The sequence below is a fragment of the Phalacrocorax carbo genome, chromosome 1, assembly GCF_963921805.1.
Source record: "Phalacrocorax carbo chromosome 1, bPhaCar2.1, whole genome shotgun sequence".
In the NCBI taxonomy this organism is placed as follows: Eukaryota; Metazoa; Chordata; class Aves; order Suliformes; family Phalacrocoracidae; genus Phalacrocorax; species Phalacrocorax carbo.
Window position 1 is genome coordinate 92493369 of NC_087513.1, and position 25085 is coordinate 92518453.

Here is a 25085-nt window from a genome sequence, read left to right on the forward strand (position 1 = left end):
GTCCTAGGCATCCCGCCCCTTCTCTGGCAGGACCTCCCCGCCTCGATGCGCACACCAGCTGAGGGGCGGGGCAACCTGCGGCGCGGGGCCGGCGTAGCGATGCGACGGTGTCTGTCGTCACGTATGTGCGACGTGGGGTGGGCGGGATGAGCCCAGGGAAGGGCGGTCGGGCGGTCACGTGACTAGTGGCGGCGGAGAGGGGGTGGGAGGGCGGGGGGCGGTGCTGCCGGGCCGGCCGCCGACGCGGAGATCGTTGGCCGAGGGGCGGGGGAGGCAGTCGTCCTCCTCGCGGGGCCCGTCGGCAGCATGCAGAACGTCATCAACACGGTGAAGGGGAAGGCCCTGGAGGTGGCCGAATACCTCACCCCCGTGCTGAAGGTGCCGGTCGGCGCGGGAGCCTGCTGGGGGGTGGGGCGGGGTGAAGCGAGGGGAGGTGCGCTCTGCCTTAGGTGGTGGAGCCGTTAACGGGGCGGCGGGACGCGCCCGCCCTCTCGTGGCGGGGCGAGGTGCCGCCGGGGTCGCAGGTGGTGATGGAGCGGCCCCGTCCCCCTGTCCCCCCCACGCACCCCGGAGGTGTCGCCCGCAGCGCGGCCACCGGCAGCTCCTTACGGCCTCTCCCGCCTGCGCGGGTATTTCCCCGCTGCCGCGGTGGGGTGTGAGGGGCGCCCGGCCGCCTCGGGAGTCGCTCCGCCTTGCCGGAAGCCGCCCGGCGGCTCCGGTCGTTCGTCCGGGCCCGAGGAAGTCTGTCGTTGCGGTGGCTTTACGCAACCGGCGGAGGGTTTCCGAGGGCACGGTGCTCCCGCGCGGCTGAGGGGGAGGTTGTGCCGGGGAGGCCTTGCGGCAGCAAAGTTATCGATCCCCGTCCTGTGGCGGGGCCTACGGGAGGGAGGGAGGGAGGCTGAGCTAGCATCCCATTAGGGGTGGGAGCGTTCACCTGGGGAGGTGTAGGCCTTCCAAGACCAGGCGTTGCTGGTCGTACAGCTCGAGGAATAACTTATTTGTTGCTGTTTTCTGTTAAAGTGTCTAAACTTTAACTGATTGTGTGACCCGGAATGAGAATCCAAAGGGGCTTATGTACTGATAGGCTTAAGCCTGCTTTCAGGAATGCATTGCAACGGTTATTTTGGATAAGAGTGAAACTTATTCAGCTGAAATAAAAAAAAAAAAAACCACAAACGCATAGTCATGCCTTCATTATGTGAGCAGGTATAAAGTTAGGTAGTGTAGCTTCTCTCTGTATCAGCATTCCTATATTAATACAAGCCTCTGTGCCCTAAAGTAACTGCAAGTAGTAGAAAAGCACTCTTTGCTTCTTGAGAGTGGGTTGTAACAATTCGCTTGTGAAGGTGGGCAGCACATTTGTTATAATTCCTGCTATTGCTTATTTAGGTAGAAACAAATTGTGGTTTTCTGCAGTTGTTAAATGACATCCTATTTCCTGTCTCCTATTTACAAATACCTTTTTTTTTTAATGTAAAACCCAACTTTGTGTGTCAGTGCTTGTCAGCAGTTCTTTCACTATCAATTTTCACGTTCTTTCCTGTTTTTGGAAAGTTACTTCTACTGTAATTGTTTATGAAAGCAACCTCTCTGCCTGTGGTTTTATGGTGTGACCTTCTGTATGGCTTGTACTCTGCAGCTTAGATATTTGGGCAGAAAACAGTGATATTCAATTGAACTTTTCCCTCTGTGGTATGTAGTATGCTCTTGCCTGGATAGTGGGCCTTTCTGGAGTTGCTCACCAGTGTGACATATGTGGGCTGCAGTGAAGTGGTGGTGTGAAAAGGTGAAGTGGTGTGTTTTTACCATAGTACAGTTGCTGTTGCACAGCTGGGGTAATAGTGGAGGAATTCTTGTGTCCAGCTGTAGTATTGGGAGGCGGCAAAAGTAGAACCTCCCGCAAATGGGAGGTGACAATGTTAGGTGTATGTGTTCCCTTTACAAGGGGTTGAAATAAGTGCTTCAACTTGGTAACTCTAGAAAGAAACTAGACCTGTGTCTCTCACTTGCTTACTTACCACAGAACGTAGAGTTAAAGCAAACTATTTACCCTCAGGGAACAGAGGAATGATATTTTACATATTTTCCTTATGTAATTCCAGAAACACACATTTATGCATGTTGCCTACTACTTACAGTTCATTTTGAGGTCAAACAGTAAGTTGCCTGCACTGTGGTGTTGCATAATGTGTTATTGACCATTCTCAGTTTTACAGTAATCCAAATTGCTAAGTTAGGGTTTTTTTGAGTTTCTTTGATTTCTGTTTGCTAAAATATAGTGATGTTAAGGTGTTTGTACAACTGCTGTTTTGCTTATGTTAATCTTGTTCTTAAATGTCACCTCTTTAGAAATGAGGGAGGAATGATGTAATTGGTATTGTATGAAACAGGTGTGCTCACTTCTTTTTACATAGCACAGGTGATAGCATGCACCAGGATGAAGCATCAAGAATGTCCAAGTTAAGTAGATGTCCTTGGTGCTTGAGGCTTTTCTGAAGAAAAAAAACAGAAACAGAAGTCTGAAACAAAATACATTTACTCTAGGCTTGAATAGGCTAAAAACGCTGATCCTTAAACTTCATAGAAGTCATCTTTAATGCAAAAGTACTTCATTTCTTCATGCAGAATTAAATAGTGTTGCTGCTTGCCATCTATTCTCTCCTCCATAAAAAAAAAAAAAAAAGACAAGGTGAGAAGATCAAAACCATTTCAATTGGGGTGCATAATGAAGGCACAGAAATGGGTACCAAAAAAAGATAATTACTAAGTCTTTCTACATAATGTTTCCTACCACAGAGAGAAGTTTGGTCATTCATTTAATGAAGTTTCTTAACTGCAAAACATTGCACTGTTGTTGAGTGCCTAGAACAGTCCCAAAGCCCTGACTGTGGCAATCATGGATTCCAACTGGTTTTCTGTCTCTTACTGGCAATTGTAATCCTAACTGCTGGGGATCTTTTCTTCATTATTGATATAATTGGCTGTGGCAAAAAAAAATTACTTTGTATATGTCATCATCTTCATAATACTCCGCATTCTGCCACAAGTAATTTTGTTGGTCCTTACGTTGTAGGATATGGGAGTAAGCTGCATGTCAACCCTGGCAGAGGTTGCCTTCAAGCTGATTCACAGATCTGTGTGGACAGAGCTAGTTACAAGACAAAAGTAGAGCGGATGCTTTTCTTTACCAGTCAAGTGGGGTACTTTGGTTTGTCAGCAGAGTTCAAAACTTCTAAACTTTCTGTATTGCAGGAGTCCAAGTTTAAAGAAACTGGAGTAATTACACCAGAAGAAGTAAGTATTTAGAAACATCAAAATGTATTTTCAAAGCAATGATTAATTTTACTCAAAATGACTATGTTAAGCAATTCATGTTTTTGCAAACTGATTCTTGAAACAATTTTTACAAAGTGGAAGTTCTAAAAGCTTTCTACTCTACAGATGAAGTAGATTGACAGCAGAATTCCTGTTGACACTTGACATCCAAATGTGGGATGCTTTTTTCCTGTATCACATAATGAAAAGCTTGTAAGGAAGCTCTTGCTGGGTCAACAGCTCTGTTTGTCATAGGAGTTAAGGACTAAAACAGGAATATATTGATTTCAGTAGTCTTTCATGTAAGCAACTCAAAGGGGAACTTGTATCTTGTTAACAGTCCTTGCTTTCCTCCCTTGTTTCCAAGGCTCTGGCTAAATCATTACACATGCTTGTCCACACCAAGTATCCAGTGATTCCCCCCTGCCCCTCCCACTTCTCCATAAGCTGCTCCAGGCTGGTTTTCTTTTGGATTGCTGCCAAGCAGTTGTAGTTTTTTAGAGAATCTGCTGCAAAGAGAAACAAACAGGATTTTTTTCTACAATAGTAAAAACATTGTTTGTACAGTGCTACTTTGACTTCCCTGTTTTGCTTTTTCTCATGTTGAAGTGCTACTGTTCTGAAAATACATTGTCTTTACAGAGGTTTAAGAAAACAATGTTAAGACTGTTAGGTAGAAAGAAAGAAAAATGACGCAGAATGCACAAATGTGAAGAAGAGATGGAATTATCACTGATACAGGTAGATAATGTGGACAGAAGTATTTTTCCTGACAATGATACCTAGCATTTTTCTGCTACGTTGCATGACAAGCAAGCGCTTATGCTTTCTATGATCCAGAAGATTACTGCTCAGAAAAACAGGCTTAGCAACACTGTGTTCTGCTGTTCTGATAACCATACATAATGTATGTATATAAATGTTTATATATTACATAATATATTTATGATCTATCTTGTAAATAAAACAAATATAACTCTTTACAGAGAAAGTCTAGACAAATGTTCTACTAATGCTTAAACCCTTCTTGATCTATAGGAGAAAACTTTGCAATAGTTCTGAAAGAAAAGGTACTTTCTACAGAACATAGCAAGAGCCACACTATGTTACGTTAAACAGTCTGCAGAATTTAAAAACCAGTGAACAGTATGTATTCTCTGTACAAAGTTAGGATGCTGATAGGATGTATAAATTGGAATCTTCAAAGCAGTAGCCAGGGAAGCAGTTATACTGCAAGATTTTTTTTTTGTTAAATTTATATGGGACTGGAGCATGTCTATGCTGATTGTCCCTTTAACAGTCTTTCATTTTCCCTGATGATTTTGGTCTTTATATAGTTAACGATTGCTGAAGAAGAATTGAAGTAATCTATAATGATGCTAGGATGTTATCTTCACATGAGTTTGGATTTTTGGGTAATGAATCTCAATTTAACTGCATCTCAGTCTGAGGTGTTGACTATTTTATAGACTTCGTGGGGTTCCTGTGGCTTGCCTCTGAACATGAATCAATTAGCTATGAGGCTAAAGATGACTCATTAATCAAACACAATACCTACTCCCTCTCTTCATGTATCTGTGTACTTGATTTAATTTCAACAAATTCTTGCCTGTCGTGAGTTCTTACTAGTTAATACCTCAGAAAGATAACACCTGTTTTAGTTCTATATGTAAGTACAGGCAAATCTTAAAAATAATTCTTCCCAGGAGTAGAAATAAGATTTTGTCGTAAAATTGATCTCTTGCCACTTTTGCAACATTGATTCAGGTATGAGATAGCATTAGTGCTTGAGAAATAGAAAGTGAAACCAGCTAGATCATTTTGCTGCCTCAGCTGAAGAAAACGCAAGTGAAATTTCAAGCATTGTTTTAGGTTTTTGCATCTGTCAGACCCACAAAGAACACTTTAAATTTTTTTCATCTTTAATAATAGATTTTTTTAAATGGTGCCACAGTATTCCAGTTCCTGGAACAGAGGACTTTAAATGGTTCTGGAGTTTCATGTGTTATTTATAATTATGTAAAGGGTAATGAGTTGTTTTAAAACTTTCATGTGTGCTGTGAGGGATTACTGTTTTCTTTGAAGTGAAGATTTCACTTTTGCTAGAGGCTTTTATTGGAAAATGGTGAAATAAAGCACTTTTGCAGAGATTAAATATGTTAATCCATATGCAGAGCATGTTGTGGCATTTTCCACTACGCTGATATGCTGTGCTTTGGAGGACATGGTGAGAAAATGGCTGCCACACTGCAAGCCTGTTGTGTCACTCTACAACAGCTTCTGGTCAGCTGGGAAGTATGTTGTTAAAAACTGGTGTTTTAAGACAAGAAAGCAACTCTATCAATAGGTATGCACCTTATTTTCAAAAGTAACTGGTGCAAAGACCACAGAAATTACTGTTCTTAAATGCAGGCATGCCTTCCTCTGTTTATGTGTACAAAAAATAAGCCCACTGGGTTAGACTTTGGGTGAATTTTGAGCTCGTACGCAAGTCTATCATGAGTTGTCCAATATCGCTTTGAAATAGTGATATGATTTTATAAAAGCTTTTGATACTAAGAACAAGTAAAGTGAAGATTTTTAAAAGCTCTTTCTTCAGAACAAAGTTATACGTAAGTTTTTTAATGTACTAAGTACTTTGTTGTCCATATGTAGTTAACATCGGTGGTGAACTATCATAGAGATGGTCATTATTTAAAATGTATCCTGTTTATTCCTCTGTCGAAGTTCTCTCACTGGTTCAATTAATTGATGTCAGTCTCCCTTCTTGCTGCAAAATTGTTTTGGACACCAAAAGAGAATTAATTTTTCTTTTTACATTAAGCTCTTCATTGTCTGTAAAACTTTGAAGAGTGGCAAATAATAAAAGCTTCTTCATCAAAAAGTAAACAATGTTCCTGGGTCTAGGAAACTTTTTTGCTTGTTACAAGACTTTTGAAACTTTATCTGAACTTGCTACTGTGCTTAGGATGCATTTCCTTCAGGTGAAGTCGATTTAGTCTTTGAGTTTTCATGGTTAGCTGAGAAATGGAGTCAAAAGAAAGCATCAAACTGATCTAAACGGTTATTAGTTAAATAATTAATCTATCAAAGGAATATACAACTGAAATATTAATGGTGAGAAAAATTTGAGATTGTTTTTTTACACTATATTTAACAGGACTTTTAATTTTTTTTTCCTGCCTTAACAGTTTGTTGCAGCTGGAGATCACTTAGTTCACCACTGCCCTACTTGGCAATGGTAAGTAAAATCAAAAGAACTGTAGAAAGCTAACATCCCTATCTGCTTTGATGTGTTTCCATTGGATGTAACTACACAGTTGTCTCCTTTCAGTATAGTACATGGACTCCTGCAGTAGAACTTCTGGTTTTATGATGAAGCTATCTTTAAGTCAGGTGGGACTTATTTATTGCTCTGTGTAGCAGTAGTTGAGATGAGGATTTATTTTGGGACTATTTAGTTTTGTTTTCATAAGGCCATGGGGAAATAAGCTGGTGCATACTGTGAGTGCTTTTGGTGCTTAGCTGCAGTAGCAGTTTGCCTCCCTGAGCTTGTCATAGTGTTGGTGGTGGAAAAAGCAAAGGCCGTGTCCAACTGGAATTGCTAAGAACTAGTTGTAATCAGGGTATTTTAAACAAGCATTTGCTAATTACATTTGTTCAAGTTGTCCACATCAGATCACTTTGTGCAGTGCTTGCCCTCAGAAATCCCTTCTCTTTCATGTACAATAAGGCTGCAAATAACATGCTCCCTCATGGTTTGCTGGCATCCAGCATTATAAAACAGATCAGTTGGTGCCTACACGGGCAGTTTCTGTGCAGTTGGTATCATCAGGATTCTTGGCTCGATACTGGGTCAGGAAGAGCTGAAAGAGGAATTATTATCCTTGAATCGTTTCTTGCCTTTTTACTGTCTCCTTCAGAGGAAGCAAGAAGTTGAGTCTGGCCTGCATGCCAGCAGTTTGGAACAGGATATTTAGAATGTTAGGCTCTTACTCCAAACTGAAAACCACTGAAGGTGAAAGCAAATGCTTGAGTAATGTGAGCTTGGCAAAGGTTACTTGAGCTCTGGTGACTCTGGGCAGTTTTTATATTTCTAGAGGTCTATTTCTTGCTTTTTCTGAAGTTGCTTTCTAGAAACACTTGGGACTGTGTCGTTGCCAATCCTAGAAAATTTTGTGTAGACCGGATTGTTCTGTCAACCCGTCTTTGCTTGGCTATCTCAAAGTGAAAGTAGTTTTTGAAGCAGAAAATAGATTTTATCCAAGACTCCATAGTTTAGGGATGGCCAAACTTTTTGACCCCGTACCTACATCAAAGTCTTTTTATAGGCAAAAGTAAAGTCACAGGGAACAGATTCTGAGAATAGGTCAAGAGGAGTATGTAAAATGTTCCTGATATAAATTGAAAATGGAAAGGTTCTTTTGTTTGCAGATCATCAAATTCTTGATCTTTTATGGTGCACTTCATTTTGCAGGGCTTCAGGAGAAGAACTAAAAGTCAAGGCTTATCTGCCAACAGACAAACAGTTTTTGGTAACTAAAAATGGTAAGGCTGAAATTTACATATAAGTGTTCTTAGGATTGATAGCATGGTTGAGTGTGCTATCAACTCTACTGATTGTAGTGACAGGGGAAGCAAATATCTTGCAGTTTGGATGCACTGGATTTGCAATATTTTAAAAAACTTTCTCCTGCACGTCTAAAATCTTTTCCTTAGACCAGTTACTAGTAGGGCTTTACTAATAATGCAGCTTGCCTTGCTGAAGTAGAAATGAAGCATAAACATTATAAACCTCATTTCTGCCTTTCATTTCTCCTGTCCTTCAGTTCATATTCAGTTTTGAAGAGGAAAATATGTTTGTTTTCCTCTTTCTTTTGGAAAACTTGGGCTATTGAAATGTTCCTGAAATGTCTTTTATGGTGAGACTGATGCTTCTAGTTCAGATATGTGACTAATGTCACTATTCCTTTCCATAACTATAATATACAAGACAATTTTAATTTAAAATTTCATCAAGTTCACAGTTGTGTATGTATAATACTTGTGCAGGCTACCTTTTTAATGGATAAGAAAGCTAACATCTTGGAACAACCACAGGGAAATAATTTTCTCAAGAGATCTTGTAGGAAAATGTGTTAAGTATAATGTCATTAGATAAACCTTCAGTACTAAGAACAGCCTGAGGAGATTTTTACCTGCACTGGATTGTATTTTATGCTTTGATTTCACTTGCTGGCTTTTGGAGTCTAGCAGTGAGCTGTCATGGCAAAATGCTTGTAGTAGTGCTGGACAGACTTTCCTAAGATGGTCTCGATGGCTGGATGGCCAAGTGATCTACTTTATTTCTCTTTTCTCCCCTGTTTCCAGGGTCCCACATTACTCTGACCCTTCTAGATCACATTTCAAAATTTGTTCCCTGCTGATAGGGACACATTGGCCTACTGCTTGTGTAACAGTTGTGGCTATGGGGGAGGCCAGGAACTGTTCTACAGATGTCATTTTCAAAGTCTTTGGACGACTTCACTGTGACTTTCATGCATCTCTTCTCCCTTTCTGAAAGATCTAAGAACAATTTACAAATTCTGTGCTTCGTGCAGCAATTGCTTTCCCCACATTAGTAGAAAAGGAGCATTTTTTACATAGTCCTTGTTTATGATATTGGAAAATGTCTATTTTGCCTTAATTGGATTCACATTTTTTCTTTGGCTGTTTTCAGAAAACTTTGAATCTGTATGTGAATGGCGCTGTAATGCTTATAACTGAAGTTATTCTAAATAACCCATTAATTCTAACCTCTTCTAAACTTCTAGATGTTAAGTTATACTTAAACATACCTAATACATCACATAAACAGCTGATGCAAACTTTTAGCAGAACTCTAAAGATTTAGTTCAGTAAACCAATGCTAATCCAAGCAAAGTTGTACTTAGACTAAAAGTTGCTTAGCATTGTGAAGAAAACTAGCAGGTTGTCTCCAGTTGTTAGCAACTGGATAGGCAGTCTGAGACATGAAAAGTTAATTCTATTCTAATCCTTATGAGTTTGTGTGAAAATACTCTAATGGGTAACAGAAGAATGAGCTTTTAAGGCCACTACAAGTGTTGTACTGAACATGAAATAAAATATCGGGTACAGCACATTAAAAAATGTTGAAGGTCAAGCTTTTGTATTGAAATATAGCTCTAGGATTCTTTAAATAAAGATATATGAGACAGTACCACATTTCAGAAGGCCTTGTAGGATAGCTTCTTGCTCCAGTCTGGTTTTGTATAGGAATGGGTGCATTCATTTTGTTTTGCAATTTTTTTGCAGTGCCGTGCTACAAAAGATGTAAGCAGATGGAGTACTCAGATGAGCAGGAAGCAATTATAGAAGAAGATGATGGTGATGGGGGATGGGTAGACACCTTTCACAATGCAGGTATTCAAAGTCTTGCTTCAGACTTTGCGTTTGGTAATCCAAAAGATTATCAGTTTCCAGTCTTAGAAAGTAAAATGTTTCTTATATATAGATGGCTGTGTACTAGTATCTAATCCAGAAGAAATAAGTTACGTTGCCAGCTACCCAGTTGATTGGTATATGACTGCTCAGGTGTTTAACTGTATGTCTGTGTATGCCTGAAACAGGCTGCTTTTTAGATATATTGGCAATAAATTATTTCAGTATTCTCTTATTAAAGTTCTAGGAAGTTATTTTTAAAAAATGAGCTGTCTACTGACTCATTCCTTAGTAAGGAGATCCTGTGAAGAGAATGCTGGTTTAAATTTTTTCTTTGAAGAACACACAGATTTCTGGTTTTTTTTAGTAAGATTGCATGGGAAGCACGTTGAGATCTTTATCTTAATGATGACCTCAACTAAATTATTTCAGCATTTCCTATTGTGTTGAATTGAGCTAAAAGGGGAAACCATTAGAAAATAGCTATTATCTTAGTACCTGAAGGTCACTGGGGCAAGGCGGGAGGGCACTAAAGAAGAAGAAAATATTGTAAATACAGTGAGTGTGGGAGATGATCCTTTTTTTACACTAAGTCCTTAGATGATCTTGTGCTCATAAATTCTAAAAATTACCGCTTACATGAATTTATCTCATTGGCTCTTCTAGCACAGCCTCTTATAAATCCTTCTGTTCTTTTCTAAGAATTGGCAGTTTTATTTAGTCTATTTCTTCATGTTCTATCATAAGGTAATAAAATTCTGTCTTTCAATGATGTCTTCTCTACTATTTCCAAACCAGGGAGGTACTCCACTCACTTTCTTTGATGTAAATTTTTTGGTGTAATCTGAAAGAAGTTCTCTAAACAGTTTGCCCAGGCTGGGGAGAAAAAGGGTGGGAGAAGATGCCTTTTGTTTCTGTAGATGTATGTTTTTAATCACTGGCAATTTTTAAATGTATTGCCGTTTGTAACTGAACATGTCACACTTAAGAAATAGTTTGACATAGCTTTGTCATATACTTGAATTAAGAATGCATTCTCCATCCCTGTTGTGGATAGACTCCTCTGCCAAGTATTTCTTTTTAGGGTTGACTGGTTTGGGTAGCATGCTGTGGTAGCACAACTGTAAGACTCCTACTAGTCCTGGCCAGGTCTCCAAACACTGTCAAAGGAGCCAAAAAATAAAATCTGTTTCTGCCCATCTGTATAGATGTCCTTTCTAACACCACTTTTTCTGGAGAAAAAAAAATATGTAAACAATCACACAGCCACTAGAAGTGCATTGTTTCCAAGCAGTATTCAACTGACATTCCTTTTCTTTAGAATTATTTCTGCTGAGTAGTTACTTGATTCCAGGTTCATTCTACATAACGATGTAACTTATTTTCAGCTGAAGAGTTAATTAGATAAATTTACTGTGTCAAAGCAGAATCTTGTCCCAAAGAGTACTGGGTGAGAGCTGCAGAAAAACTAGAAGGCTAATGGGGATGAACTCAAGAGCTGATGTTACTGTGACTTAGGTTGGTTTTTACCCCTACTTAAGCTCAGCTGAAAGCATTGTGTGTTCATGACTGCTTTGTCATGAACACCGTAATTACAAGATGCTCGAAATATTCAGAAATGCATGCCTTGCTCATGAAGTTGAGTTCCATTATTGTGACATGAATGCCTATCCTGAACTCACTTTTATGCAAAAATTCCTTAAAATAAAATCCCAAATTACTTTGCAACATTCCATCAAGAAAATGTGTATGACATACAAGAGCTGTGCTGTTGTGCTCCATGTTACTGGTATGGTTTTTTATGGATGTCCAGTACCAAGCATGCTACCAATACCAAGTAAACAATCCTTCAAATATCAAAGTTGTTATGAGATGGAAGGATCATATGCTGCTTTCTGAAATCTTTGCAACCTCTTTCTATACTATTCTGTAACAAACAAACAAGGTTTTTTTAACACAGACTTCTTGTTTGATTAACAGGTATAGTGGGTGCCACAGAAGCAGTTAAGGAGATTACACTAGACAGTAAGGTACTTGTTTCTAAATTTTTCTCATGCTTGATTACAGGATGTAAAGGTAACAGAAGTCTTACCCGCAGCAATGTAATGCTGCCTATGAAAGATAAAAAACATACTTTGCCACTAGGTGTGTTGCAGAAATACATTGACCCTCAGACCCCATGATATTAATCAAAGCACGTGCATCTCCTTATTACTATGTGTTTACTGAGGCAGTGTTCTTTTGGGAATGTGTTTAGTTCTTGTGCCAGGCTTCTACGAGCTAAAAAATGAAATTCTGTTTACAGTGATACTGCACCTTTGTGTCTCAAGAAATTAATGGTTGGAGAGCCAGTGTAAAGAAATTTTCATATGGAAAAATAATGTAGGAATGTAAAGTATTTCTTGGTAATCTTTAAATACTGCAAGCAGAGTTTTAAAACATTTGATCTTGTTTGACAGGCTTGTGCCCTCAAGTTTAGAAGTACTAAAACTGTTTAAATGTATATGTCTTACAAAGACATCAGTTTCTGCACGTTTCCAAAAAGTCACTCTGCAGCAGGAGCCAAATCTGAAACTTAAGTCCTCATGAAAACTGAGAACAGTTGGAAGTACTTGAAATGGAAATGTGCTAGCTAACATGTTTAAAAAATGTGGGAAAAGTCACAGAGGAACAAAATGCTTTTGAAGATGAGTTGGTTGCTGAAGCGGGGCTCTGTCTGTGTGCTATGAGAGTTTGTGAAACTATCCAAGCACAAAGCTTCGGCTTCTGAAAATTAGGGGGAAAGAGTATGGGCTGCTGCTTGCTACCACACAATTGTTAACAGCTCAGAATGCTGCTGATATGATGAACTGTGAAATATGTGTATTTCAAGTGAGACTGTGCTGAATGTAGTAAAAATACTGCTTTTTCACAAGTCAGTAAAATAAAGGTGGAAGAAACACTCTAAGGAATACATGAAGGTGATCATTATTTCTGAGAAACACAATGCTTGCAGAATGTTATTGTGACTCATAACTGCTGTTGCATGTTATGAATTGGATTTTACTTCTACCATATTGTATGTAGAAAAACTTCTTGTACAGTACTTCATTTCTTGAACCACAGGCCCAATCCAGAAGGACAACTCTTTTTTTTTTTTGCTAATGTTCTGTTTGCCAAATCACTTCTCAACTTAGTTTCTTACTGGTTTTGGTGTTTTGGTTTTTCTGATGAGGAATCCAGCCACCTGATGCTTACAATTAGAGCAGCTTTTAATTGTAATTATTATTTGGGGTATTCTTCTAAAGTCTTCATGAAACCCACATAAATCGAGACCTCCCCCTTCTGAATTTCACTGGAGTTGTCTGCTGGGTTCAAATGTTATGCATAGGTCCACAATGCCCAAAAGAAAAAGTTGGGTGAGGGCTTGTGCTGTATTAGTTTCTGTTGGACCATGCTTCCTCAGGCAATATAATCAAAATGTGATATCTGTTGGGACGCTCTTGTCTTCTAAAAACAATTACGGAACTAGACAATGCTCTTAGTCATACGATTTAGTCTTAGGTAGTCCTGTGAGGATCAGGGAGTTGGACTTGATCATCATTATGGGTCCCTTCCAACTTGAGATATTCTATGGTAACTGCTGGACAGTTGCCTGTGGGTTAGGGCACACAAAATCTTAACCTACATTGTTTGGTCATAGCTGTTTAGTCATTACCATTCATTTGAGATAAGTGAGTTTTCTGAGAAGAAATTATGGGCTGTTTAACACCATATTTATTCTTTGCTGAAGAATTAAATCATTCCAGATTACCAAGTCAAAGGAGAACTTTGTAGTGGATTTTTAATATCACACTAGGACTTTCAAACTAAGTTTGGTTAATAAGCAAATACTTGAGTTCAGTATAGTCCTTCTAAATATTGCAGAAATTATTTTTCTGTTTTGCTGTATGTATTGACTGGACTTATGCCTTAAATTTCCTGGGGCTGTTAGGCTGTGTAGATGCAGCAGTCTTTAAAGCAGTGTTTTCAATTTAACTCCTGAAGGATAATATAAAAATACCACAATGTTCTGCATCTTGTGAAGATGACGATGAGGAAGATGAAGGAGAAGCTGCAGACATGGAAGGTATTTCCTTAAATTGGGTGGGGTGTGCTTTATTTCAGGCCTTTAACTAAAGCAGTACATTCTTAAGAAAACACTATTCTTCTCATAAAATGCATGCTGAAGACTTCAGCGGACATATGCTCTTTACCATCATTTGTATGGTCTTATTGATGCATGTTTACTCTAACTTGTGTACCAAAACCTGTATGAATGTTAGTAACTGGGAAATTAATTTGAGTAGCAGAACGGATCCAAGCAAGTATAAATTAGGAATTTAGCACAGCTTCCTTGCTGTTTTGTAGCTACACTTTAAACTCAGTGTGCCTACTTAAAGCCACTTAAGGATTGCTCATTGTGTACTTACTGTAGTCTTGGTCAAGAAAGAAAGAATAGTCTGGTTTGGGGATTGGGAAGTCTACCTGAAAAAAACATATTTAGATATATGTAGATTGTTTTAAAGGAGTTGTTTATGAATGAGAAACATGATGACTAGCTACAATCTGAGCACAGAATTTTATGGGTCTTCTTTTCAGAGTATGAAGAAAGTGGGCTATTGGAGACAGATGATGTGAGTGAACAGTTCTCTATCTTGTCTGTTACAATGCTTATCACCAGTATGAGCACAAGCAAAGTAAAAATAATAATAACAAATGTCAGCCATTTGCTATGAGCAGTGGGATTACCGAGCCTGGTTTCCTATGGATTCGTCTCTTGCCCACCTACTGCAATAACCTTAACTCTTAGGTCCTCAGAGATTTTGATCTCAGTAATTTTGCTTCTTTTGCTGATCCTTTTTGCTCTGCTTACACACAGTGCTCTATTCATAAGAGGTAAAAAATGCAGGGGTTGTTCTTGAGACTTGCATGTGGAGGATGAGTGGCTTATAAGTTCAATAGATTACACTGATGCACCAGACTGTCATGAGAAAAACCAGAGGGCAACATTATTCGTGGTACTCTGCTAAGGTCTTCATGAACCTGCATAAACTGAGACCTCTGTCTTCTGAATCTCATTGGAATTGCCTGCTGGGTTCAGAAGTTATTGGTGAAAGAAGGGAGGGGGATGCGACAATGTAGTTGCATGCTTCTGTAAGAAATCTGACCTTTCTTAAAAAACAAAAAACCCCACCAAAAAAAAAACCCAAGCTGTCTTGGTGGGAAACTGATACTTCTAATTTAAAGATAAAAACAAAACCCAAAAGCCTGTGGTTTTTAATGTTCACATAAGAACACTAATTTCAGTTTTACAGCTTTATGTAACTACTTAGGATGGGAAAGGAGGGAATGCAAACAAGATTATACTAATGTTGTCATTTTACCTTGAACCAGGCAACGCTTGACACAAGACAGATTGTAGAAGCTAACAAAGCTAAAGTTGATGTTGGAGGGGAAGATGCTATTCTACAGACTAGAACTTATGATCTCTACATCACTTATGACAAATACTACCAAACTCCAAGGCTCTGGTTATTTGGATATGATGAGGTATAGCTATGTTGGTTTTTTCCCCCTTCTGTGAAATTAGACTTGCTGTGTCCAATAGCGTGGCTGTTTTGTTGCTTATTATTCACAGTAGAAATTTAAAGGAAAAATGGTGAGAAAACCCATTATACGGTCAGGGTTGTGGACAGGACTTATGGTACTTGCAGGAAGCAGCAATAATTTCACTGAAAATTGTACTTGGTAACATTGGAAGGCACATTTGGAAGGAAGGAAATCATGCTCTGTCATTTGAGTTTCTGTTAGCTCCGTAGAGCTAGTAATAACCCCAGTAAACTTAATGAAGTAAGGAGGTATATGTTTTCATGATCTTCAGAGGGAGAGGATTAGATAAATCACTCTTCCCTTTAATGACTAAGTTTCTTGAGTTGAAGTTGGTATGGGCTTACGGCTCAAATATCTAGATGGGAACCTAGGTGTGGTTCTCAGTATATTGACTTTACCATTCACCTGGTGCATTTGTGCATTTGTGCAGTTCTGTTTCCACACCATATGGATTTTAACACACTTTGTTCTTTCAGTGCACCCACAGAGCTGTTGTATATTAGATGCTTATAATTTATGGTACTTCATCTGTTAATGATGCTAGAATTGCTGAGAAGGAGCAAAAGACTCTTTGTAATGCTTTTGTTCTCATGTTCCTTTTTCGCATATAGCAAAGGCAGCCTTTAACAGTAGAGCATATGTATGAAGATATTAGTCAAGATCACGTCAAGAAAACAGTGACCATTGAAAACCATCCTCATCTTCCTCCACCTCCCATGTGCTCAGTTCATCCGTGCAGGTAAGTCTTTTTCTGGTCTGATTAGGCATGTAGACACAAGGCGCTTCACTTGTCTTATTAAGGATTTGGTTCAGGTTTTCTGGACATATTTCCATAGTTGGCTGCCATAGTGGTCTATTAGCTTCTGAGGCAGTTGCAAAGGAAGATACCAGTGATTCTCTGAAACCATTCTAGTGTTCACTGCTGCAAGTATATTCTGCAGTTAAAGCCGTCTTCTCTGTGCTCAACTTCCTTTTCCTCCACTTCCCTATGGACTCCAGAAGATGGCAGACTACTCTATAAAAGTATATACTCCTATAAAGGTTTTATAAATATATTTATATATCTATAAACTATATATATAAAGTATTTATAGAATATAAAATACTCTATAAAAGAAAGTTCTCCTGTACTTTCATTCGCTGCTTTTTGGGGAGGGTAAAAGTATAATGTATACCTTGGGAGCAGAAGCAGCTATTTGAACATGAAATAACTCGTTCTTATTTTGTAATAACCACCTTCTGCTTCCCCAAAGTCCCTGATAAATAGACGTCCTTTAATGGCCACTCTAAATATTTGTTGAGTACAAGTGCAAAACACAAGTGTGTTTTTAGGGTCTCTTCTGTTGCATTTTCCTCACTTCTCACCCAAGACACAGGGAGTCTGTATTTTGACTAGCTGCGCTGATGTTTTTTCTAGGTCTTTGAAAGGTACCTTTCATCTTAGATGTAGGCCCTTAGCATCTTTTTAGGTGTCTTAATGATACAGAGCCAATATCATAAGCAGTGTAACTCCTTAGCTTCTCAATAGTATGAAGTTCTTAGCGATGTTAGTTTGGGCTTTTACCTCACTTTAAAAAAAGACACACCCTTTGTAGTCTTGCATAGGTTTTAAAAGAAAAAAGAAAGTCCAGATTTTCCCTTTAAGTCTTGTAGTTTCTTTTGACTTAAACACCTCTGGGATCCATGTCACTAGCTGATGTGTCAAACGATCAGCTTGTCTACAAGCTTGTGGTAGTTTTTGCAGACTCTGGTTTAGGAATTATTTGATCATAAGATTAGTCTTGGGAAGGGTCTACCATTCTTTAGAGAGAGAGAAAGGGAGCTTTGCACGAAGTAGTTTATGGCTACTTTTGATCTTATGAGAATGTATATTCATGGGCTTTGTAAGTCTGTATCTCATATTTCTTCCAGTTCTTTAACTACTGCTTTTCAACAGTCTTTGCTTTCAGCAAGCAGTCAGGCTTGTATCTGGACAATATTGAGCAGAGAAGCCATTGTACAATTGGGAAATAGCTTTTTCCTGAGTTTAGCTCTCTTGTAGGAAATTTTAAAGCGATAAAGTTTATTATTGGTCTTTAAATCCTCAGGTTTAAGTCTACACTAACACAATAGACCTGTGAAAATGTCAGCCTTGGTGCCCAAGAGTAGTACAGGAAGAAGACCTTGGAAAACTGTTAGGGAAAGAAAAAAGAATAAACAGAAAACAGCATAGGGCCTCTGTTAATCTGTGGGACAATCCACATGTTGAATATTGCAGTACAGCTCTGGTCATCTGTTCTGTAGTCTGTGAGATGAAGGAAGACTAAAACTGGAAAAGATACAGAGGTATTGTCTGGAATACGCGAGGTTATGAAGCTCTTTCCCGTAATAAATGACTGAATAATCTAGGACCCTTCAGCTTTGGAAAAGGCAGCTGAGGACGGAGTTACGATTTCAGTGACGTTGATCATGAATGGCACAGAAGGTGAAGTAATAGGTGTTCAGTTTTTTTCTATTAGTAAAACTGATGGCATTGAATGCTACTTACTGCAGGCTTCTTCAAAGCCAGAAAAAGGATTAAACTCTGCACACAGCACCTAACTAAACTAAATATTTAAGCAATGTCATGTTAATGAGAGAAAAATTTGTCAAGTGTTGTTGAAAGTGAAGTTATCAGAATGCTCTGGAATTAGAAAGTCCCTGGGCTGCATACTGCTGGAAACTAGTAGTACCTAGGAAGCGTTCCTAGGTGCTTGCTATGGCCTCTTTCTTGACCACGTGCTATAAGGTAGTAAGCAGGGTGAGGTAGACCTTTGGCTTGATAGAATAAGGCATTCTTGTACCTTACATGAACATATCCGTCATAATATGTCAACCTGTTAGTGACTTTGATTGTCTTATTGTTTGCTGTCTGCAGGGTTTTGGATGAAAAATGGATGCAGCTTTTTGTGCAGTTCATGTTTTTGAGGGAGGGTCAGCTGGGATGAATGTAGGAAGGCTTAACAGGCTGACTAGGAGGATGATTAATAGAGGAAAAGGAGGAAAAAAGCCTGAAGCCAAGGTGTAATTTAGTGATTATTGGATGTCCAGCTAATAAATTGGTTGGGAAGAAGCTCCTGTTCGATAGATGCAGCTTGGGAGGGCACTCTTAGAAGACACAAAGACGACCAGATATTTGAGCATGACAGCCATCGCTGACTAGGTAGATCTGTGGATTTTATGCTGGGCTGTGGCTGCAGTGTTATCGGCTTAATTTTGCAAACACCTTTGCAGAGTAAGAACCAATTTAATGTTAGTCTGTGAATTTAGATTGAGAGTCTTCATGGATGAGAGCTCTGTATGCATGTTGTCACTCTCAAGCCAGTGAAATGCCAGTGCCTCTGTTACATCATCCACATCTGTGCTCGAAGAAATGGTTTGTATCATGGCCCTTGTTCCAGTTAGTCTTTTAAGCATGAGAGGTGATTGATATCACAGTTGGAAGGATGGCATCTTCAGTGTGGAGGAAATTGTCTGGTCCTTCTCAAAAAGCAAGCTAGTTGACTGGCAACTGCTTAACCTTGGAAAGGTTTGAAAAGATCATCTTGAGGCTGTGAAGAAAGAGGCTAACAGCGTATCTAAAATGGAGGTTTTAAGTGTGTTCTCTTACTCTCTGAGGTGAGCTATTCTGTTTTCTTAAATTGGAAAGGCTAACAAGGTCTGGGCTTCTGAGGTGAAAAGTAATAGCTGAAAATGTTGTGTTGTTTCTTCACTTAGCTAGGAAGTACAGAAGAGCTAGTTAAACACTTGCTGTTGCTTCCCTGCACATTACAAGAATTGTGTAATGTAGGGTATTTGCATGGTCCTAAACTTACTTGGCAGTTTCTCGTGACGTGGGTATCCCTATGCCATGCGTCAGAGAAAGGAAAGAAGTGGTGGTTGGGTACTGCTGTTAGCTGCTTGAGAATGCTTCTATTTTGAGTAGTTAGCTGAAACTGTTCAACTTGCAGCTCTGCTGTAAGCTGTATTTCTTGTCAGCATTTTTACGGTACTGGGAGGAACATAGTCAACTTCCTTATTAATTACTGCAAACTGGTTTAATCACAATTTTCAACTTTTTTTTATGTGGGTGTTACGAAGGGACTATCGAACTAGTTAACTATTAAACACCTTTACAATTGGATCTGAATTACTTGCACTAATTCCAAGGGCTTTTCTCTGTTTCAGAATAAATGGTGACAGGCTTCTGAACTCTTTTTTTGTACTCTAAATATCTGCAGGGAAGCAACTAGAGGCAGCTGCAAGGATTGGTGAATTGTAGATCCTAAGGTTAACTGACTATCGCAGGGTCTGAATGTTTCTCCTAATTATGACATTTGTGGTTTTTTACACACCTGTCTCGTTGCATGAGAGCAGTTACGGACACTGAAACAAATCCATAGATAATTTATTTCTTGAAAGTACACTGTCCTAAAAAGTCTTGCATTTTACATCTGTTACAGAAGCTTATAGTTTTTTGTCTGCTATACTGAAAGTCCTGGAGAAGGCCTTTTATCTCAATGAACGGCAAGGGGCAGGAAGGGGAAGAAATCATTTCCGGTGTTGGGCTTTTTTCCCCCATATGTCAGGAAGGTGTTTATTTTTTACTTTTACTTTCTGATGGTATATATTTCCTTTCCAGCTGATACTCCGACAATGTCAGTGTGTCAGCTGTGCTGAATTCCAGTGTGAAGTTAATACCAAATATTTTGACTGACAGCTTTGGTCAGTTACAAAGCAGGAGAGGGGTTCTTCATCTGGAAAGTGAGCATTCCTGATGAGAGCATAAAGGGTCATCTAATCAATCTAAGAAATCAGTTTCTGTCAACTTATTTTTAACTCCTTAATGTATGGTCTTAACTGAATATCTCAATTTAATTTCAATAGGAACAGCAGTATTTCTGACTCAGAATATGAATAGTAACTCATTTGTATGACTTGGACCACCTCAAGAGTTGGTTAATATACTGCAAAGTAAATTAGGTTATCTTAGTAGATGTTTTTGATCTATTTGATAGCTCAGGTGATCTACAAACAGGTCCTGGAAAAAACAGGCACTGGTAAGCATGTTGTGTATTTAGTCTTGAGTTAGAGAGTTACTTCTGGGGGACTTTTATTCAGAAGTTTTAAAGAAAAAAAGATTTCTAGCTAGCAGGATATCTTAAAGGACAATTCTCCCAAAGTTATCTTATTCTCTCCTTTGGGAGGTATACATACTTCATATTAGTTCCTCAAAATTTTCTTATCAAAGGAAACTGGAAACAGGAAACAAGCTTTTGAAAGTTTATAAAGCGCCTGCAAAGCTTTTAATGAGTAATTGTATGACAGTAAGAATGACTGCTACTGTGGCCATGATGGAATTCCAGATATCTAATTAGTCCTTATGAAACAGAAAAGAACGAATGTCATTCAGATGCATGAAGTTGAGCCAGTATCCTCTTAAGGACTTCTAATAGATGTAGGGTGATGTGTGTTCTGTGCCAATACAAAAAATAGTCCACCATTAAGTTTTGACAGTGGCCAGGTTCCTATATAGAAGCAACTGGCCTTGGCACCTGTTACAGCATGCTTTGTGCAGAGGTATCATGAGGATCCAGAATTGGAATCAGCTGTGAGGGTTAGCTCATTTGCAGAGACCAACAGCACAGCAAATGACAAATGCTGACCTTTAGTATTTCCCCAGACTTGCGTGTTCCTGTTAACTCTGCAACAGCTTCCTTCCTTGTGTTTGTGGTCGCTGGCAGCATGATTAACCTTAGAGGTAACTACTAAACATCAGCTACTGGTTAGCTATTTAGATTTGCATAATGGTATCAAAGCATGGTCAGAAAGTTAAGCAAACTCTGCTTACGGCTATTCCTTATTCTCAGTAGGCACATGGGTTGTTTCAGGACGGGTATTTTAAACTACTACTGTTAACTAGCTTGCAGTGTTGTATAGGTGGATGCCCATAGCCCTGTGTGAACTCACTGATAGATTGCCTACAGAATCGTGAATTTAAAATAAAGTTGAAATATAGTCTTCACATAGATAAAAGTAAGATGAGTTATACAGCCTGGGAGTTTGTTAAAAATATACAAAACATGAATTAACCATACAGTGGTTCTCCCCTCTGATTTCATATGTGCTTCATCCTCTGGTTTATTGGGTATAAGAACTATCCTGAACACAAAACCATTACTTCTGATTCATAACTGATCATGGGAAGATTTGAAGCCTTTGTCACTGGAGATATTCAAAACCAGACCAGACAAGGTCCTGAGCAATCTTCTCTGGTTTACTGCTCATTGAGCAAGGAGGATTGGACTAGATGATGACCAATCTCATCCAACCATAGCCGTTCTGTGATCCTGTATTGTGTTCCCAGGATCAGCTTTGTACGCAGATGGCTGTGTGGTTCATAGTAGGTCTGGTATGTCACTGATGATTTAATGTCAAAACACAGTGACCTGAGGAAATGTTTGTCCTCCCCTGTAGTGCTTTACAATAACAGAGTCATGAGAGAGAACAGCTAGCTTAGAAACTGTTGATCTGCCACAGAACCCAAGGTACTGCTGTAGGCAGAGAAAGTTTCCATACCCTAAGTCAGTCTGAGAGCCACAGTTCTTAATTTCTGCAGGGATGGTTTAGCCTGCCTTTCCTAGGAAACTATGCATTGTGTAAGTGTTTGATACCTTGTAAGTTCTCCAAGTCTAAGAGTGCAGCAGAGGCAGCTAAAAAAGTTGCAGCAGTTTCTAGGCATCTTTTTCAGGGGTCATCTGGGAACTTCTGGTGGCTTGCTGCTGGTGAGGATTACCTTCTGGGGACTGGCTTCTGTGGCATTTAGCAATTAACAATTACACTAATAATAATCAATATGTATTGACTCTCATTATAGCACTCAGTCTACACAGTAGCATAGAACATCCTTCTCTTTCCTTGTGAATGTAAGCAGCTGGCAAATGATGTTACATTCATCACTTAAACTTTGTTATTGTTGAGGTTTTTTTTCCTTGGTAAACTGAAAGCTTCCTCTTGCTGCTTCTGAAGCCAACAGTCCAAAACTATTTAATTCGCACAAAACCTAATATTACTGGTATTAAGAGGGAGTTACTTTTTCCTTAAAATAATTTCACTGTTTCTGATCTGTTTTTCAGGCATGCAGAAGTGATGAAGAAAATAATCGAGACTGTTGCAGAAGGTGGGGGAGAACTTGGAGTTCATATGTATCCTTTTTCATTACTACATGCTATTCTTAGATTTCTTGCAGCATAAGGAGCTGTTATCTCAAGGTTCCTAAGCTGGAATGCAATTGTGCATGAAAGCAGTAAACAACTGTTTGTGGCAGCGCTTTCCAGAGTTCTGGGTTGAGCTCCTTTGTGCAAACAAACTTTTCAGGGGTGGGGGGGAGGAGAGTGGCAGAAGCAACGGGGAAAGTAGGTAGGATTGAAGGGACAGGATTGAGCCCTGGTTTGTAGGTGTGTGGAGGAGGTAGCTGTGACTATGAAATGGAGATCCCAGTGTAGGATAATGAGGCTGGAGGTTCATAGACTTTGGCCAGAGTGTAATCACTCCTCTTGGTACAGCAGCTTCTGTATTGGATTTGAATCTGAGGCTCATTTCTGAAAGGTGTAGAGATCCCATTATTCTCTACAAGAATAATTCTCTAACAAGCAATATCTTGGTAAACTGTTCAGCTGAGAAAAAAAGCAATGAAAATTACTGAAACATTTCTGAACATCAGTATCAAATGCCTCGCAATTAGGATTTTCTTTTAGTGAGGTGACTGATTGTAGTTATGCTTTGTAGTGATTCATACTGTGTTTTCACAGTAGTAATTCATACTGTGTTACTGAAGTAACCTCCATGTTAGAAGCAAGTGTGTCCATCCAGGATAGTGTTCTAACTTCTTTTGCTGCTATTAGGCAAGTAAGGGGAGATTGCTGAGCAGCTATGGGCCTGAATCAGTAAAATTCTCTCTCACTGTATGAGTTGAGACTTGCTTAATTTGTGCAGCAAGCAACTGAAACTGAACTCAAAAATAACGTTTCTGGCAAGGTAGTTCAAGTCTTCTATACCTCAATAGTTACAAATAGCTTATTTTCAAGATTTTGATTACTCTCTTTTCTATTGCTAGCAAATTGAGGGGTTTTTAACAGGCAATTTCTTTCCTTATTATCATATAGTTCATGTTTGTCAAGAAATAGTCCGTGAAACTGACATGCCAAAATAGTAGGTTTTACTTGTATCTAGTACCAATATAATTTCATTATCAGTTGAGAGTAGTGATCTATTTTTACTCTTTCAGTCCACTATCTGCCTCAGTCTCAGGTGGATAGACACTTCAGTTTATAATTATTCAATACGCTCCAGACTGCAGATTCATGCCCAACACATGTTTGGAGATTATATATGCAAGGGATATGAGGAAGGTCTCCCCTGCAAATGCAGACTTCTCAGCTTAGCAAAGCTAATCTCTCAACTTTCCCTCATCAACAGAAGGAGCTCTTTCAAAGGATGGTTCAGAACAGGAACCTGTTTCTCTTTCTGAACCACTGAAACGCTGAGGGAGGAGCCTGCTTTCCCTGCAACTACAGGAAGGTAGCTAGGGGTTAGCCTTGCTAGGTGCAATTCACCTTGGCATTTGTTAATAATAAATATTAAGTATGTAAAAGGGATTGTAAATGTCTGTGTGGTGTTTGAAAGATTTATTGAAAATAACTCTTGGTTCCCTGCATTAACTTAAAACAGGAAGCTCTGTATGTCTGGGCAAGCATCAGATGTCATTACTGGCGTTCTCCTGTATTAATTTCCCAGCCTTTCACTGTATAATTGCTAGGTGTTATTTTCCTATTACCAAGAAATACTGTTGACAAGATCACACATGTGACTTCTGCTTTGTTTTACAGGATTTTTAGCTATTGCACATTTTCCTTAACAAGAAACTCAGGTATCTTCTTATTTTCTTGAAATTTGTACAGGCAGTCATTCCAACGATAGAATATGACTACACGAGGCACTTTACGATGTAACTAGAATAAGAGATGTCCTTCTCTAATTATCAAATCTTTTTTTTAAATAACCCATCCATCTGACTTATACAACATTATACACAATTTCTGTAACTAATCTTTTATCAGGTTGATGCATTAAAATAAAATGTTCCATTACCAGCCTTTTTAATAAATATCTTTGTGTGTAATATAAATAAATCACTTCCATTCCTATACAGACGCTGCATTAAGAGGTGGGACTTTTTCTCCATAATTCCCTCAATTTCCTTTCAACAGAAGGCTATTTTTGTCTATATTGGAAGCTAAAATCTACTTTCCTAGTAGAAGCCTAATGCTTTTGTCTTCATTGCTGATTCCTGAACACGTGAAATTTCTTTTTTCCTCCCTCCCATTTAAATTCATTTGAGAGCTATGTGGATTTTTCCTAGTTATGAATGGTTATGTTTCCTCTAGCTGGAGGAGGATTTTGAAAGCTGAAAGAAAATAAGTTGTTATCTTGTTAGGAAAATTGGACTACGTCTTAAACTAAAATAGCCGTGACTAACCAGTCTTTGAAAGGTGATTTTGATTTACATATGAGCAAGACTAGTGTTTTGAGATGGAATTTTTTGGGAGACAAAGGAGGAATATTAGCATGTAGCCTGTTCATCTTGTAATAAAGGCAAGAAGAGTCTTGTTAACAAAATTACAGTTTGGGGGTGAAGGGAG

General features: G+C 39.0%; 1 protein-coding gene across 3 annotated transcripts; it reads left to right on the forward strand.

The window, feature by feature from the left end:
• Positions 1-215: 215 nt before the first annotated feature.
• On the forward strand, positions 216-24536 carry ATG3 (autophagy related 3). 3 transcript variants are annotated; one of them, XM_064466841.1, is made up of 12 exons: positions 216-378; positions 3253-3294; positions 6507-6556; positions 7793-7863; positions 9631-9738; positions 11737-11786; positions 13783-13864; positions 14377-14411; positions 15172-15327; positions 15999-16126; positions 22521-22589; positions 24314-24536. In XM_064466841.1, the coding sequence occupies exons 1-12, from the start codon at positions 307-309 to the stop codon at positions 24393-24395; spliced, it is 945 nt and encodes a 314-aa protein (XP_064322911.1). In that variant the 5' UTR covers positions 216-306; the 3' UTR covers positions 24396-24536. The 3 variants fall into 3 exon arrangements, with proteins under 3 accessions (XP_064322911.1, XP_064322907.1, XP_064322916.1); XM_064466837.1 differs by lacking the exon at positions 216-378 and adding an exon at positions 501-629; XM_064466846.1 differs by lacking the exons at positions 216-378; positions 3253-3294 and adding an exon at positions 3970-4056.
• Positions 24537-25085: the final 549 nt, after the last annotated feature.

Bases quoted from the DNA above. Each gene is read 5' to 3' on its own strand.
- ATG3 (XM_064466837.1), top strand. From the start codon at position 531: ATGGAGCGGCCCCGTCCCCCTGTCCCCCCCACGCACCCCGGAGGTGTC. The intron at 9,739-11,736 runs GTATTCAAAGTC...TTTGATTAACAG, and splicing joins AGACACCTTTCACAATGCAG to GTATAGTGGGTGCCACAGAA. The intron at 11,787-13,782 runs GTACTTGTTTCT...TAACTCCTGAAG, and splicing joins AGATTACACTAGACAGTAAG to GATAATATAAAAATACCACA.